Here is an 18,361-nt window from a genome sequence, read left to right on the forward strand (position 1 = left end):
CAATTCTAAGAAATATTTTCAACCCAGGATAACTATGAATTTCAGTAGCCAAAACCTAAGCCTGAAAGCAACAGGGCTTTATAAACTGTTGTTATATATTATCAGGAGGGCAATTCAAGGCCATATGTCAAAAGCCTCAAAATAGGCTAAGGAAATGATCGAGATGTGTAATCAGAATCAACTACAATATTGTTTATTGATAAGTTGTTAAGAGCTGACATTCATCTTTCCACACCTACCGAAAAATATTGGATGATATGGGATAGACCAAATTAAAATCCAGGGGGATGGGGTGGTGGGTGGGTGAGTTTTAAACAGGCTAAATGCCCAACACACTTTTAAAAGACTAGAAAGGCATACATGAAAATGTTGACTGGTTTTAAATAAAGTAAAAAACAAGGGGAAGAAGAAATTGCAATCAGAAAATTTTATTTGTTAGGTATTAAAAGGTAATTCAACCTTGGATTTGTTCTAAAGTTCTGCAACTCCTAAATTTATGCAAAAATTCTTTTCTCAATGTATACAGAATAATATTTTAAAAACCAAATCATACTTATGAAGGTACCTATGTTGTGACTGGATAATATAAGACCATGAAAATAGGCCTTTCTTTACCTGAATGTCAATGTAAGGTCCTCAGCTGGAACCTTACTTTGTGGTTCCGGTTGTCCATTTTCTACTTGCTTACTTGTATTTAATTTGCTTTTCATGTCCAAAGAACACTGATTCTCCTTTGAAAGAGAAGGAAATAAATTCAATTATCTTCTATGTAACAAAGAGACTAAATATAGATAATATAAACTGATGATCAAGAATCCTAATTAGTCTTGTAAAATGACCAAAGAAACAGGCAGACTAAAAAAGGTACATACACAAAAACATAATAGAAAGTATAACCCACTTGCTCACAATCAAAGCTGGATAGCAAGTGGGAGAATATTTCAAGTTAACATGGAAAAATCTCAAAGAAAAAAAAGATGATTTAAAAAAAAGCAAGCCAGAGAAGCCCAAGACGGCTCACATCGAGGATCGGGTGTCAGATGAGGGAGAAGAGTTCCAAACAAAAATATGATATGTGAAAATCAATAATTAAAATTAAACAGAGACTTTTGGGAGGATGGTGGTGTGAGTAGAGCAGTGGAAATCTCGTCCCAAAACCATATATATTTTTGAAAATACAACAAATAAAACTATGCCTAACAGAGACACCAGAGGATACAGTACAACAGCCAGGCTACATCTACAACTGCAAGAACGCAGCATCTCACAAAGGGGGTAAGATACAAGTCGCAGACCAGCAGGACCCGAGCATGCCCCCCACCCCAGCTCACCGGAGGGAGGAAAGGAGTTGGGGGTGGGGAGGGAGTGGAAGCGCAGGACTGCTAAATAACCAGCCCTAGTCATCTGCACTGGGAGCACAGAAACACATTGCACGGTGTGCTGGATATTCAGGAAACGGAAAAGTAAAACCTGTGAGCGCAGTTGGCTCCCCTGTGATAAAAGAAAAGCGAGTGCTCTTTGAAAGTCTTAAAGGGACAGGGGCTTCACAGCTGGACGGAACAGTCCCGGCAGACTCAGCCCAGCAGGCTAGGAATCCTGGGAAACTTCAGGCGTCCAAACCCCCTGGGTGGCAACGCAGCTCTGAAGCACCTCACAGTGATAAGCAGCCTATTGTTCATTCCCCCTCCCACGCGGCCCAGGAGAGCAGCCGTGCCCACAGCAGCCGCTGAGAGCCTCCTCTCAGTGCGCAACCACCCGGGGCAGGGCACCAAGGGGTGCTGTTATTGCAGGAGAGCACACCCAGCATGCCTGCCTCTCCCCGCAGGGCTCTGGGCTGCCCCGAGGGCTGCTCCTGGTGTGTGGGTAACCAGCACATGCAGTGGAGAAGGGCAGGGCGACCAGCAAGCAGGAAGGGACTTTGTTCTCCCAGCTAACACACATGCTACCTGCCTATAACTACCTCTATTGCCATGAAAAGGCAGAAGAATTTGGTCCAGTCCCCAATCACCCAGACAACACCTGAGAGAGGCCCTGGGGAGACAGATTTAACCAATCTTCCTGAAAAAGAATTCAAAATAAAGGTCATAACCATGCTGATGGACCTGCAGAGAAATATGCAAGAGCTAAAGGATCAAGTTGGGAGGGAGAACACAGAAATAACACAATCTCTGGAAGGACTTAAGAGCACACCGGATGACATCCAAGAGGCCGTTAATGGAATAGAAATCAGAGAACAGGAATACAGAGAAGCTGAGGCAGAGAGAGATAAAAGGATCTCCAGGAATGAAAGAATATTAAAAGAATTGTGTGACCAATCCAAAAGGAACAATATTCGCATTATAGGGGTACCAGAAGAAGAAGAGAGAGAAAAAGGGATAGAAAGTGTATTGGAAGAAATAATTGCTGAAAACTTCAGACGGGAGGAAATAGTCAATCAGACCACAGAAACCCACAGAATTCCCAATAGAAGGGACCCAAAGAGGACAACACCAAAACACATAATAATTAAAATGGCAAAGATCAAGGACAAGGACAGAATTTGAAAGGCAGCGAGAAAGAGTAAAAAGGTCATCTACAAAGGAAAACCCATCAGGCTATCATCAGACTTCTCAACAGAAACCTTACAGGCCAGAAGAGAATGGCATGATACATTTCATGCAATGTAACAGAAGGGCCTTAAACCAAGGATACTGTATCCAGGACGATTATCGTTTAAATATGAAGGAGGGATTAAACAATTCCCAGATACACAAAATTTGAGGGCATTTGCCTCCCACAAACCACCTCCACAGGATATTTTAAAGGGACTGCTCTAGATGGAAGCACTCCTAAGGCTAAATAGATGTCACCAGAGAAAATAAAAGCACACCAAAGAAAGCAGACCAACCAAATACTAACTAAAGGAAAAAAATGAAATCAACTATGCACAAAAACAGTTAAAGGAAACACAAAAGAGTACAGATTAAAACACCTAACATATAAAGAATGGAGGAGGAGGAATAAGAAGGGAGAGAAGTAAAGAATCATCAGACTATGTTTATAATAGCTTAACAAGCGAGTTACGCTAGATGGCTAGATAGTAAAGAAGCTACCCTTGAACCTTTGGTAACCACGATTCTAAAGCATGCAATGGCAATAAGTACGTATCTTTCAATAATCACCCTAAACATAAATGGACTGAATGCACCAATCAAAAGACACAGAGTAATAGACTGGATAAAAAAGCAAGACCCAACTATATGCTGCTTACAAGAGACTCACTCCAAATCCAAACACACACAGACTAAAAGTCAAGGGACTGAAAAAGATTTCATGCAAACAATAGAAAGAAAAGAAGTAGGTGTTGCAGTAGTTGTATCAGACAAAATAGACTTCAAAACAAAGAAAGGAAAAGAGATAAAGAAGGACATTACATAATGATAAAGGGGTCAGTCCAACAAGAGGATATAACCATTATAAGTATAAATGCACCTAATACAGGAGCACCAACATATGTGAAAGAAACACTAACAGAATTAAAGGAGGAAACAGAATGCAATGCATTTTCGTTCTAGGAGACTTCAACATACCACTCACTTCAAAGGACAGATCCACCAGACAGAAAATAAGTAAGGCCACAGAGGCACTGAACAACACACTAGAACAGATGGACTTAACAGACATCTACAGAACTCTACACCCAAAAGCAGCAGGATACACATTATTTTCAAGTGCACATGGAACACTTTCCAGAGTAGACCACATACTAGGCCACAAAAAGAGCCTCAGTAAATTCAAAAAGATTGAAATTCTACCAACCAACTTCTCAGACCACAAAGGTATAAAAGTAGAAATAAACTGTAAAAAGAAAACAAAAAGGCTCACAAACACATGGATGCTTCACAATATGCTCCGAAATAATCAATGGATCAATGACCAAATTCAAATAGAGATTAAGCAATATAGGGAGACAAATGACAACAACAGCACAAAGCCCCAACTTCTGTGGGATACAGCAAAGGCAGTTCTAAGAGGAAAGTATATAGCAATCCACGCCTTTTTAAAGAAAGAAGAACAATCCCAAATGAATAGTCTGAAGTCACAATTATTGAAACTGGAAAAAGAAGAACAAATGAGGCCCAAAGTCAGCAGAAAGAGGGACATAATAAAAATCAGAGAAATAAATAAAATTGAGAAGAATAAAACAATAGAAAAAAAATCAATGAAACCAAGAGCTGGTTCTTTGAGAAAATAAACAAAATAGATAAGCCCCTAGCCACACTTATGAAGAGTAAAAGAGAATCTACACACATAAACGGAATCAGAAATGAGAAAGGAAAAATCAAGATGGACCCCACAGAAATACAAAGAATTATTAGAAAATACTATGAGAATCTATATGCTAACAAACTGGAAAACCTAGAAGAAATGGACAACTTTGTAGAAAAATACAACCTTCCAAGACTACCAAGGAAGAAACAGAAAATCTAAACAGACCAATTACCAGCAAAGAAACTGAATCGGTAATCAAAAAACTACGCAAGAAAAAACCCACGACCAGTGGAACAGAATAGAGACTCAAGACATTAACCCAAACATATATGGTCAATTAATATTTGATAAAGGAGCCATGGACATACAATGGGGAAATGACAGTCTCTTCAACAGAAGGTGCTGGCAAAACTGAACAGTTACATGTAAGAGAATGAAACTGGATCACTGTCTAACCCCATTCATGAAAGTAAATTCGAGATGGATCAAAGACCTGAATGTAAGTCATGAAACCATAAAACTCTTAGAAAAAAACATACGCAAAAATCTCTTGGACATAAACATGAACGACTTCTTCATGAACTTATCTCCCTGGGCCAGGGAAACAAAAGCAAAAATGAAGAAGTGGGACTACATCAAGCTGAAAAGCTTCTGTACAGCAAAGGACACCATCAATAGAACAAAAAGGTATCCTACAGTATGGGAGAATATATTCATAAATGACAGATCCGATAAAGGGTTGACATACAAAATATATAAAGAGCTCATGCACCTCAACAAACAAAAAGCAAATAATCCAATTAAAAAATGGTCAGAGGAGCTGAACAGACAGTTCTCCAAAGAAGAAATTCAGATGGCCAACAGACAAATGAAAAGATTCTCCACATCCCTAGTCATCAAAGAAATGCAAATTAAAACCACAATGAGATGTTACCTCACACCAGTAAAGAACCCAACCATCCAAAAAACAAACAACAGCAAATGTTGGCGAGGATATGGAGAAAGGGGAACCCTCCTACACTGCTGGTGGGAATGTAAATTAGTTCAACCATTGTGGAAAGCCATATGGAGGTTCCTCAAAAACCTCAGAATAGAAATACCATTTGACCCAGGAATTCCACTCCTAGGAATTTACCCTAAGAAAACAGGATCACAGATTCAAAAAGACATATGCACCCCAATGTTTATCATTGCACTATGTACAATAACCAAGAAATGAAAGCAACCTAAGTGTTCATCAGTAGATGAATGGATAAAGAAGATGTGATACATATACACAATGGAATATTATTCAGCCATAAGAAGAAAACAAATCCTACCATTTGCAACAACATGGATGGAGCTAGAGGGTATTACGCTCAGTGAAATAAGCCAGGCAGAGAAAGACAAGTACCAAATGATGTCACTCATCTGTGGAGTATAAGAACAAAGCAAAAACTAAAGGAGCAAAACAGCAGCAGACTCACAGAACCCAAGAATGGACTAACAGTTACCAAAGGGAAAGGGACTGGGAGGATGGGTGGGGAGGGAGGGATAACAGGGGGGAAAAAAAGGGGGGGGGCATTATGATTAGCATGTATAATGAGGTGGGGGCACGGGGAGGGATGTACAACACAGAGAAGTAGTGATTCTATAGCATCTTAGTACACTAATGGACAGAGACTGTAATGGGGTATGTGGGGGGGACTTGGTGATGGGAGGAGTCTAGTAAACATAATGTTCCTCATGTAATTGTAGATTAATGATACCAAAATAAAAAAAATTTTTAAAAAGCAAGCCAAAATAAATATTATATATATTTTTTAGTATCTATACTTATTCTAAGCAGAAAAACTAAATACCTCATTTATAAGCTTAGAAAGAATGTGAAAACTTTAACTACTAAAAGCCCATTACCATACAACCTGGGCCAAATGGTTCAAGCTATGATTCAAGATGTACTGATGAAAATGTTCACAAGCTGTGAAACCAACCCTAAGCATTTCCATGGACACTATTCCACAAATAAAGAATGTGTAGTTTGCACCTCACTCATAAGAAAAAGTTGTAACTTAAGGGCTATGAAAACTAGAATGTTATTTGGTAACACATTGTTAAATGACATGATAGCATTGTAAAATTATAAACATCATTCTCTCTGCTTCTCTCCTCAGTATGTTTAACAGAAATTTAATATAAGTACCTTGTTTTCCCTAAAATTTTTGTAATGCAGACTCCAAAGAACACATTCAAAACAAAAGGGAATGGGGAAAAGAATGGGGAATAGGGAGGCAGCCCATTTCTATGAGACTTAGTCTTAAGTCTCACTACTCACTGCAGTGCCTTGGGATGATGGTGATACAGCTCTAGATGATTCTAGAATTCTGGAGCCATGAATTCTGTGACAACTACAACAGAAGATCCCCTTTTATCCTCCCTCTCTTTTCTCACTTAACACTCACCATACTCAGTTCCCGGGTTCTCTTCCCGATTTCCCTTTCCACCTGGTGTAGTTCCAAGCTCAACTGCTCACTGGAGATCATTCCAGGCCATTTTGGAGGTGGTGGTGTGGGCTGTGACTGGCCTGCCAGGGCGTTCGCCTCCCTCTGCAACACCAGCCTGTTACTAACAGCCTAGTGCATAAAGCCAAGCACATAGACAACTCAACACACTTCTCACCATTCATAGTGTGGCCAGGACTGACTCCAGACCACAGTCTTAAGGGGCTCACCACTCAGGTATTTATTTGCAATAAAAATGTTGCAATTATAAGGCACTGTCTCTTTCTTTGAGCACCATTTAAAAAAGAAAAAGAAAGAAAAAATAGGAGATTTAAATTATCAAATAGCAATTTAACCTTAGCCTAAGCTGCTTTTTCAGTGTTCTTATTTGAAGGTCAATTACAACTGTGCATCTCTCCCCTTCTTTTATTAATTGGACTTTATCTGAAGTAAATCCTGTATTTTATTTCAGTGAAACCTCAGCAATGGCAAGGACTTTTAACCATAGTGGTATGTAGTAGGCTTGCAAATGATGCTGACATTGTTTTGGAACAGAAAATAGGTCTAGAAATTTCAACTAAGACAAAAAGCCATGAATTAGCAAGATAATGCCATCCTTATGGAGTTAAAGGTCTTAATATTTAAAAAGTCTGAACTAAAAGATGGACACAAACATAATATTCTTTTTTTTTTAAACATAGGCATCAGCAAGAAGTTTTGGACCAATGTTGATAAAGCAATGGCAAAAGGAGACAAAATATGAATATACTATAGGCTTTTTTATTTTTAAACCTATTGCTTACATAAAAGTAGAAGCCAGACATGCTCCAAAAACAATGTCCTATTGGACTTCCTAATAAGAAAATCTTAGATAGAATTAGAAATTTATTTCCAAAGCAGTGCCTTACTTATTACAAATAGTTAAAATCCTAGGTAGAAAGATAAAGACTAATGTTCTAATGGTACCTTTTTCCTCCAGAACGGAGCAATCAATTTATCACTAAAATGTCTTTAATTTTCCATATTCAGAGAATATGTTCTGACGTGAAGGATAATTTAAACAAAATCTAGTCTTCCTTATGTGGTCCTTTAAGGATTTTAAAAATTGTCAGTTTTCTGTTTTCTTGTTTCTTGTAAATGTCAGGCAGGATGGTGGAAAGGACACTGAATTTGGAGTATGAATACTTGGATTCATGTTTCAACCTCTGTGAAACTCGTCTCCTTCAAACAAAACTTCCTGTCAGGTACATTGTAAGGGTCAAATAATATATGTGACAGTAACTTATAAACTGGAAGAACTACACTGATGAAAGGTACTATTATTATACAGAGCCTATTTTTTTTAAAGTAAAAACTCTACGCTCTTATTTGTCAAAGGTTCATAAATAAATGTTGAGGATTAAAGGGAATAACTTTTTAAATTAAAAAAATACGAGAAATTAAAAACAAACCTTAACCTAAATGCATTTGTTGATTAAAAAATACTGTGTGTGTGTATATATATATATATATATATGGGCCATCAGGAAAATAAGATAACCTATCTTCTATTCTCAGATAATGGAAATTCTGTTTCCTTCTGTCCCAGAACTGAACTTTAAGTACCTAACTTCTTTCAGAATGGACACCTGTACTATCTCTTAAGAAATGCACCTTAAAATTTTGTGTTCAAAGTACCTCAAAAGTTCTTCCTTTCAAAATTTCTTTAAGAACCCTTCAAAAACTGGAATGAAAAAACATCTATATGCTGGTACCTCTAGTCCACGTAGCTGGGTCTGTTGGCTAATTTGGTGGTTTAGTTGCTGCAATTCTAGACGTAGCTGTTCCCTCTCAGCAGATGGGAGGGGTTTTCCATGACTGGCCACTTCTGACATGCATATTCTCTCCCTTTGGTGGGAAAGAAGATTGTGGAATAAATTTAAATTATTAAAAAAATATCATTGACCAGAAAAACAAAATAAGTTGATTAATTTTAAAGGTTTGTAAAAGTAAAAAGTATGATTCATACCTCTCACTGAAGTGTCCCTGAGAAGCTATGTTCTGATGTGGTGAATATGGAGAACCTCCCCAGCCACCATGGGTTCCATATGGACCATAATCTGTAAGAGAATAATTTACTGGGGTATGATACAATTCATATGGCTGGTTCTTCTTTTAAGGTAGCTGTCATCTAAAAGGCATAGCACACAGCCATTTGGAAAGATGTCTATGAAAATGTAACAGGGTACTGAGCTCTATTTTTTTCCCCCCACTAAAATTATCAGTCTTTGTAATTTTTTCTTTTGTTTAAAATTTAAAAAATACAAGACATTATTTTAATAAGCAATGGTGCTATTAAAAAAACAACACAGGCAATCTTGTACATTTACTTTTAGTTTGTACCCCTAAAACTCCCTGGGTTATAATTACCTTTCGACAGGTAAAACCAGGAAAAAGCTTTAAGATTACTACCTTGGAAGATCATGGAAAACCAGCAGTAAATGGGGAGTAGAGGTGGTTCTCGAAGTCATGCATATGAACCCTCTAGATCAGCTTACATACGAAATTCCTACCTGAAATGTTAATAGATTTTGTGGGAGCTCCCTGAGGCGCCATAGCCTGCATAGGGCCAGCACCCTGATATATTGTTTTAGAAGTTCGAGAGATGGCACCAAACCGAGATACTGTTGGTCGGTCTCCAAATGGGATGAGGTCATCATCACTGGTTTCTGCTGCTCTTCTATGAAGATCCAATCGTTGCTCTCTCATTCCTTTACTCTCCACATTCTGATAAAAAAGAAAATGAGAAAATCCACTCCACACTTAGATTGCTAACAATTTCTTCTAGCTCTATAATGTTAAAAAAATGAAATGTTCCTACTGTTAAGACTAAAATTATTAGTTGCTTTGTCATATAAAACAGTGCCTTTTATACTTCTGACCACTTTCCACAGTAAGAAATATATTTTACATCATGACCCAGTACATATACACATTCAAATATATGTATTGCTTTGTCATATAAAACAGTGCTTCTTATACTTTTGACCACTTTCCACAGTAAGAAATATATTTTACATCATGACCTACTACATATACACATTCAAATATATGTATGTACATATAATTTCATGACAAATATTTATCCTTACTATTTGTAATGTTCTCTCATATTTATCCTGTTATTCTAATTCATTTCTTTAAAAAAAGGCCTGCCTCAGTTAATTTCAAAACTTAGCAGAAAAACACTGCTTAAAAATGTAAATGCCAAGACAAACAACAACAGATGTTGGCGAGATTGTGGAGAAAGGGGACCCCTCCTACACTGCTGGTGGGAATATAAACTACTTCAACCATTGTGGAAAGCAGTATGGAGGTTCCTCAAAAAACTCAAAATAGAAATACCATTTGACCCAGGAATTCCACTCCTAGGAATTTACCCGAAGAATGCAGCAGCCCAGTTTGAAAAAGACATATGCACCCCTATGTTTATTGCAGCACTATTTACAATAGCCAAGAAATGAAAGCAACATAAGTGTCCATCAGTAGATGAATGGATAAGGAAGATGTGGTACATATACACAATGGAATATTATTCAGCCATAAGAAGAAAACAAATCCTACCATTTGCAACAACATGGATGGAGCTAGAGGGTATCATGCTTAGTGAAATAAGCCAGGCGGAGAAAGACAAGTATCAAATGATTTCACTCATATGTGGAGTGTAAGAACAAAGAAAAAACTGACGGAACAAAACAGCAGCAGACTCACAGAACCCAAGAATGGACTAACCGTTACCAAAGGGAAAGGGACTGGGGAGGATGGGTGGGAAGGGAGGGATAAGGGGGAAAAGGGGCATTATGATTAGCACACATAATGCAGTGGGGGGGGTGGGGGGTGGACATGGGAAAGGCAGTATATACAGAGAAAATAAGTAATGATTCTATAGCATCTTACTACACTGATGGACAGTGACTGTAATGGGGTATATGGGAGACACTTGATAATAGGGGGAGTCGAGTAACTATAATGTTGTTTAAGTAATTGTACATTAAAGATACCAAAAAAAAAAAAATGTAAACGATCTTAAAACCAGAAAAAAAAAGTAAATGCCAACATAGCCTTTTTAAGGAGATTTGAGTCAGAAATAAATAAATACAAGATAAATGAAAATGATAGCTAATTTCTAGACCCATGCTACTCAAAGTATAGTCCAAGGACCAGCAGCAAGCATCAGAACCATCTGGGAACTTCTTAGAAATGCAGTCTCAGGACCCATCTCATTCTTACTCAATTAGAACCTGCATATTAATAGATCTCTAGGTACATAAACTTTTGAGAAAGACAGGGCTAGATTTCTTTCACTCATTTGGGAGATTCCCAATTACATTTAAGTTGGGCTGACAGACATTTTTATTCTTTACTGATTTAAGGAAGTAAGTCTTATTTTGCTAGCATTTATTTTACTTTAATAACCCTTTCAGAAAGTCAGGTACAAAGCAAGGGTTCTGGTCTATCTCCACCAATTCATCTCTTTACTGTTCTTAGAGAGGCTATTTTTTACAGCCTAAAAACAAATTTTCCCTAATCCCACTACAAACAAAAAGCTTCATTATTGCATTTTCCTCCTCTGTATCCCTTTGTCTCTCACGGACATCTAATTGTATCTATACTATCTATAGATATCACTTCACTCATTTATAGTGATATTAGCATCGAAGTATTCCTTTTCTCTTACCAAGAATTGGTCTTCTCTTAACCAGTTGGACAAGTATGTCTATGAAAACCTATAAAATAACCTAGGGAACTTTTTAAAAGAGTTATTAATATGGGCAAATGGTTTAAGAATAACAGTTAAGGCATACCACCCATACCCACCATACCACTTCTAAACTTAATTTTCATTCATGTGCATAAGGAGACACAAACAAGAATGTTCATTGTAGCACTTTATGTAATAGTAAAAGACCAAAAATAACCTAAACATCCATGAGTAGGAAAATGAAGAATTAATTTAAATATATTTATTGTTATCAGTTACCAAATAAAGCCGTTAATATGAATGAACTTGAACTTCAGGTCTAAATTTGGATACATCTCATATAATGCTGAATGAAAATGCAAGTTGAAAAATACAATATATATATAGGTATACAAACATGCAAAACAAAAATTGTGGTGTAAAATTATCCATGGAAATGATGAACTACCAAATCAGAATATAGGTTATTTCCAGGGAAGGAGAAAGAAAAATAAAATTAGGAAGGCATATACAGGAGAATTTAATTACCACTACTTCTGTAAAGCTTTCATTCCTCAAAAAATAATAAAGAGGCAATTAAGATAAAAGAGTGATATATTTTAAGATTGGGTATTAGATATATTGGTTTTACATTATGTTTTGTTAAACACTAAAATAGCATAAATGTAATAATCTCAGTATGCCACAGCTCACTTGAAGCTAAATAGTTATAGTTCTGACCCAAATACTACTATTGTTCACTAGATTCAACTTTGTTTCAAGTTCAGAGTTGTAAAAGTTATCATTTTTTTAGATAAACAAATCCAAGATCTTGATTAATTATGCAAAATAATTTGATTTTGGTTCTCAACAGCTGCTGGGTTGATCACTGGCCACACAGAAATATAATAAATGCTCTCCTTTTGTCTAGGTAATTAGAAGACTTTCTACCTGAAATAAACAAAGAAGCCATATAATTTAAATGTAATTCACCTGCATAGTTAGGATATGGCCTGAAAATCTTAAGCTCACTCATTCGTGCCTACTACACTGTAATAAGGATAACTTATTATTTTATCTTGATTTGTATTAATTATGGCTTAGTTATTATTACACATACCATCATTTCCACACTCCCTGCTGCCACAACATCTTTGGGTTTTGCATCTTTGGTTCCAATGTAGGAGCCGATGGTGTCACATGACCAGGGAGAGTACTGGCTGTAGTCATTTCCTTTGTATTTCCCAGTTACCTTCAAATCTTCATCTAAAAACTACAGATGGGAAAAAAAGAAAGATAATAGGCAATGGATCTGTGAATAATAACACAGAGAAAGCAGGAATTTAGAACATTATGCTGAAGCAACACAATGAGGGGTATTTCATTTGTGTCATAAAAGATTTTGTAGACTACGAAAAACAAAGAGCAAGTGAAGAAAAATATTTAGCCTTTACAGTTTGAGAGTACTTTCAGTATCTTTCAAGGAATCAAGCTAGATTTTTGAGGGTAATCATTCCCTTTTTTATCAGATGAAGTCAACATCTAAGAAAGCAGGACCTAAGTTTTGGTACACCCTCCTCAATGTTTCTTTCAATAACATTCCAGATAAACAAGAGCATTAAAAATTATTTAAAATGTAATTTAAATGTTCTATATAGTACATAATGATGTAATAACTTTTTGCTGACATCTTTCTAACAGTAACAGTTCATATCTTGAATAAATTCTGGCCCTTAGGTTGATTCAATGAAGTGAAAAGAGTATGATGTCTAATTTTATTTTCTCAGGATGAGTTCTGAAATTATGTTAAATCAGAACAGCTCTTCTAAGTCTAACATATTTTTATTAAAATCACAACATTCACATTTGTATAGTATTTTACAGTTTCAAAGTGCTTTTATGTACATTATCTCATATGTTCCTCAAGTCTGTATGAGACAATATGGGTGCTCTAGCTCTATAACCTAGCTGTAACAGTAGAGTGCACTGCTAGAACCAGAACTTTAACACTGCTTCTACTTTACCACAGATACATACTGATATACTGAACTGATGCCCTAGGGGATGTTGGCACATTAAGTGGCTCTATGCCTCCTCTATCCAAAAGTATCTTCTCTTTTCTGAATCATCATTACTGTCTTCCTCACTGACAGAGGGTCTGTTTTTCACAGATATTTTCAACTACAACTCCTGTTTCCATTGTTTATACGCTTTTGTTTTTTGGGGTCCTACTTTTGTTTAAAAAATTCCACCTCCTTTTTAATTTTTCCTCCACTTACAAACTTTGTGTAGAATAGCTAGCTTTTTGAATACATGACCTACTCACAAGAGTGCTTTTTTCTTCCCTGACCATTATGTATTATACAGCTGTTTGAAAGAATGAGGTAATTTTATATACTCACATAGAAAGACATCCAGGATAATTGGTTAAGTAAAAACAAAAAAACACACAATATAACACACACACATACATAGCAAACCAAATTCAAAAATACATCAAAAAGATCATCCATCATGATCAAGTAAGATTTATTCCAGGGATGCAAGGATGGTACAACATTTGAAAATCCATCAACATCATCCACTACCATCAACAAAGAGAAGGACAAAAACCACATGATCATCTCAATAGATGCTGAAAAAGCATTTGACAATATTCAACATCCATTCATGATAAAAACTCTCAACAACATGGGTACAGAGGGCAAGTACCTCAACATAATAAAGGCCATATATGACAAACCCACAGACAACATTATACTTAACAGCGAGAAGCTGAAAGCTTTTCCTTTAAGATCAGGAACAAGACAAGGAACCCCACTCTCCCCACTTCTATTCAACATAGTACTGGATGTCCTAGCCACGGCAATGAGACAACAGAAAGAAATAAAAGGCATCCAGATTGGCAAGGAAGAAGTCAAACTGTCCCTGTTTGCAGATGACATGATATTGTAAATAAAAAACCCTAAATAATCCACTCCAAAACTACTAGATCTAATATCTGAATTAGGCAAAGTTGCAGGATACAAAATTAATATGCAGACATCTGTGGCATTCCTATACACTAACAATGAACTAGCAGAGAGAGAAATCAGGAAAACAATTCCATTCACAATTGCATCAAAAAGAATAAAATACCTAGGAATAAACCCAACAAAGGAAGTGAAAGACCTATACTCTGAAAACTACAAGACACTCATGAGAGAAATTAAACAAGATAACAATAAATGGAAACACATCCCATGCTCATGGATAGGAAGAATATTGTTAAAATGGCCATCCTGCCTAAAGCAATCTACAGATTCAATGCAATTCTTATCAAAATACCAAGAGCATTCTTCAATGAACTAGAGAAAATCATTCTAAAATTCGTTATGGAACCACAAAAGACCCCAAATAGCCAAAGCAATCCAGAGAAGGAAGAATAAAGTGGGGGGGATTATGCTCCCCAACTTCAAGCTAAAGCCACAGTAATCAAGACAATTTGGTACTGGCACAAGAGACCCATAGATCAATGGAACAGACTAGAGAGCCCTGATATAAATGGAACCATATATGGTCAATTAATATATGATAAAGGAGCCATGGACATACAATGGGGAGATGACAGCCTCTTCAAAAGCTAGTGTTGGCAAAATTGGAAAGTTACATGCAAGAGAATGAAACTGGATTATTGTTTAACCCCATACACAAAAATAAACTCAAAATGGATCAAAGACCTGAGTGTAAGTCATGAAACCATAAAACTTTTAGAAGACAACATAGGCAAAAATCTCCTGAACATAAGCATGAGCAACTTCTTCCTGAACAATGCATCTCCTCGAGCAAGGGAAAAAAAAGCAAAAATGAACTCATGGGACTACATCAAACTAAAAAGTTTCTGTATAGCAGAGGACACTATCAACAGAACAAAAAGGCCTCCTACACTATGGGAGAATATATTTGTAAATAACATATCCCACAAGGGGCTAACATCCAAAATATATAAAGAACTTACATACCTCAACACCAAAAAAGCAAATAACCCAATTAAAAAATGGGCAGAGGATATGAAGAGACAGTTCTCCAAAGAAGAAATTCAGATGGCCAACAGACACATGAAAAGATGCTCCACATCACTAATCATCAGGGAAATGCAAATTAAAACCACAAAGAGATATCACCTCACACTAGTAAGGATGGCCAACACTGAAAAGACTAAGAACAATGAATGCTAGTGAGGATGCAGAGAAAGGGGAACCCTTCCTACACTGCTGGTGGGAATGTAAGCTAGTTCAACCATTGTGGAAAGCAATATGGAGGTTCCTCAAAAAACTAAAAATAGAAATACCATTTGACCCGGGAATCCCACTCGTTGGAATTTACCCAAAGAATACAACTTCTCAGATTCAAAGACATATGCACCCCTATGTTTAATGCAGCACTTTTTACAATAGCCAAGATATGGAAGCAACCTAAGTGTCCATGAGTAGATGAATAGATAAAGAAGGTGTGGTACATATACACAATGGAATATTCAGCCATAAGAAAGAAACAAATCCTACCATTTGCAACAACCTGGATGGAGCTGGAGGATACTATGCTCAGTGAAATAAGCCAGGCGGAGAAAGACAAGTGCCAAATGAGTTCCCTCATTTGTGGAGTATAACAACAAAGCGTAACTGAAGGAACAAAATAGCAGCAGACTCAGAGATTCCAAGAAGGAACCAGTGGTTACCAAAGGGGAGGGGTGTGGGAGGGTGGGTGAGGAGGGAGGGAGAAGGGGATTGAGGGGTATTATGTTTAGTACACATGGTGTGGGGCATCACGGGGAAAACAGTGTAGCACAGAGAAGGCAAATAGTGAATCTGTGGCATCTTACTACACTGATGGACACTGACTGCATTGGGGTATGGATGGGGACTTGATAACGTGGGTAAATGTAGTAACATGTAGTAACCACATTGTTTTTTCATGTGAAACCTTCATAAGAGTGTATATTAATAATACCTTAATAAAAAAAAAACACATATACAAACCTCAAGATACATTACAGAAAAGTTGAAATATATAATAAACCGACAGGAATATAGAAAATGGGATTTTGGGGAAACTTCTTTCTGTGTTATATATTTTTTATAATGTATGAATTTAGCACTACTGTATGTAGGTTGTTTATAATCAGAACTGATGTTTAAATACATGCTTTGTATGTCAGTAACTAAAATAATTCCAAAGTTCCTTAACAGCCAGGTATTAATTACTGTAATTTTTATTAGAAATACAAAAATAACAAATATAAATGGTCATTACTTAACTGGATGCCTGCTATGTGCCAGATACCTTATGTCTCTAAGCTTGATTTACAAATGGAGACAACCTAAGCCTCAGGGTTCAGGGAGGCTAAGTAACTTATAAAAGATCACACACTGAGTGACACAGCTGAACATCAAAGATAAATATGTTTGATTCCAAAATTAGCTCACTTTTCACAGAGTCATGTTGCTTTCCATATTTCTTAAAAACTAGGACGGCATAACAAGGCTCAGGATGTCTCTAACATATAGTATCAAAAATATCATTTAATGTTCATACTTTACAAGTTACATTAGTAAATGTTGTAACTTTACTAATTAACGTACACTATTGTGTTAAATTCACCCAAAGTGTTTTAGATAGGAAAGCTAGACACTGTGAACACCTTTTACTTAGTAGGTAACTTTTACTGACCCAAAAGGTTATTATTATATACAATGTGATATATTTCATTTCAGTTTTCAATGATAATTCATAATTTCTCAGGTAGCAATGTTGTATAGAATCATAATTCTACACATAAAGAATACAAGACATTTACCTTACATAGTATCAACTGTAACCCTGTTGAGAAAACCTTTGATTTTTTTTGAAAAAAACCACATATATACACACTATAAGCTGAGGCAATATGTCTAATCAACAAGATCAACAAAGCAAAACCTGGCTTTATGAAAAAACAAAATTGATAGATCCCTAGCAAGACTGACAAAGAGGAAAATTATAACCAATATCAGAAGTGGAAAAATGAACCCACTACAGACCCTGTAGACATTAAAAAGATAGTAAGGCAACACTCATGATAACTACCCAGCACCATTTTACAGAAATACCAGAGCTAACCCTCAAAATTACAGTTCACTGCCCTGTAGGTAGTACAGTAGCCAGTTTACTCTAGCAATTTTATTTCAGTGTTTTTTTTTGCCTTTCACTACTATATTAGCCTATCTTTCCTATTCTTTGAATCAACTTCACAATCTTGCTGTTTTTCTCATTACTGAGTCAAATAAATCTTTGACATGTCTCATTTTTAAAAATAGTCTAAAACTAGGAATAGAGGGAAATTCATTAATCTGATAAAGATTATCTAAAAAAAAAGTTATAGCAAACATTGTAATGGTGAATTATTAAAACTCCAATTTGCTCAGTGACTGGAAATAATACCTGCTATAATTCCTTTTACTCAACACGATACTGGAGGATCTAGCTAGCACAAGGTAAGACAAAGGAGAGACACAGGGATTGAAAAGGAGAAAATAAAATGGTCATAATTCAGAGAGGACATGACTTTGTGCACAGAAAACCCAAAACAAAAACTGTAATTAATGAGGGAATTTAGCAAGGCTGCTGAATACAAGAATCAATACACAAAAATCTACTTAGAAATTTTTCTATATTAATAACAAAGATAAAATGTCAAAAAAAATTCCATTTAAAATAGCTTAAACATAGATTACCTAGGAATAAATTTAATTAAAGATGTGTAACACACTGAAACTGTTTGATACATGACATTACTGAGAGAAATTTTTAAAGATACAAAAGTGGTGGTAGACACTCAATATTGGAAAGATATCATTTCTTCTCAAGTGGAGTAAAGCCAACACTGCCCAAA

At 36.3% G+C, this 18,361-nt stretch overlaps 1 protein-coding gene across 3 annotated transcripts in view; it reads right to left on the reverse strand.

Annotated features, from left to right (window-relative positions):
* The window catches only part of RC3H1 (ring finger and CCCH-type domains 1), an 89,368-nt gene that overhangs the window by 7,825 nt on the left and 63,182 nt on the right, over positions 1-18,361 (reverse strand). For 2 of the 3 annotated variants that reach the window (XM_036918494.2, XM_036918492.2), the window contains exons 14-19: positions 12,572-12,724; positions 9,284-9,497; positions 8,740-8,830; positions 8,486-8,618; positions 6,693-6,863; positions 616-731 (exon numbers count right to left, since the gene is read on the reverse strand). In XM_036918494.2, coding sequence (XP_036774389.2) covers positions 616-731; positions 6,693-6,863; positions 8,486-8,618; positions 8,740-8,830; positions 9,284-9,497; positions 12,572-12,724 — 878 coding nt within the window. The remainder of the gene's footprint in view (positions 1-615; positions 732-6,692; positions 6,864-8,485; positions 8,619-8,739; positions 8,831-9,283; positions 9,498-12,571; positions 12,725-18,361) is intronic. The other variant, XM_036918493.2, reaches the window with a different exon arrangement.

This window comes from Manis pentadactyla, chromosome 9 (genome assembly GCF_030020395.1).
Source record: "Manis pentadactyla isolate mManPen7 chromosome 9, mManPen7.hap1, whole genome shotgun sequence".
NCBI classification, from domain to species: Eukaryota; Metazoa; Chordata; class Mammalia; order Pholidota; family Manidae; genus Manis; species Manis pentadactyla.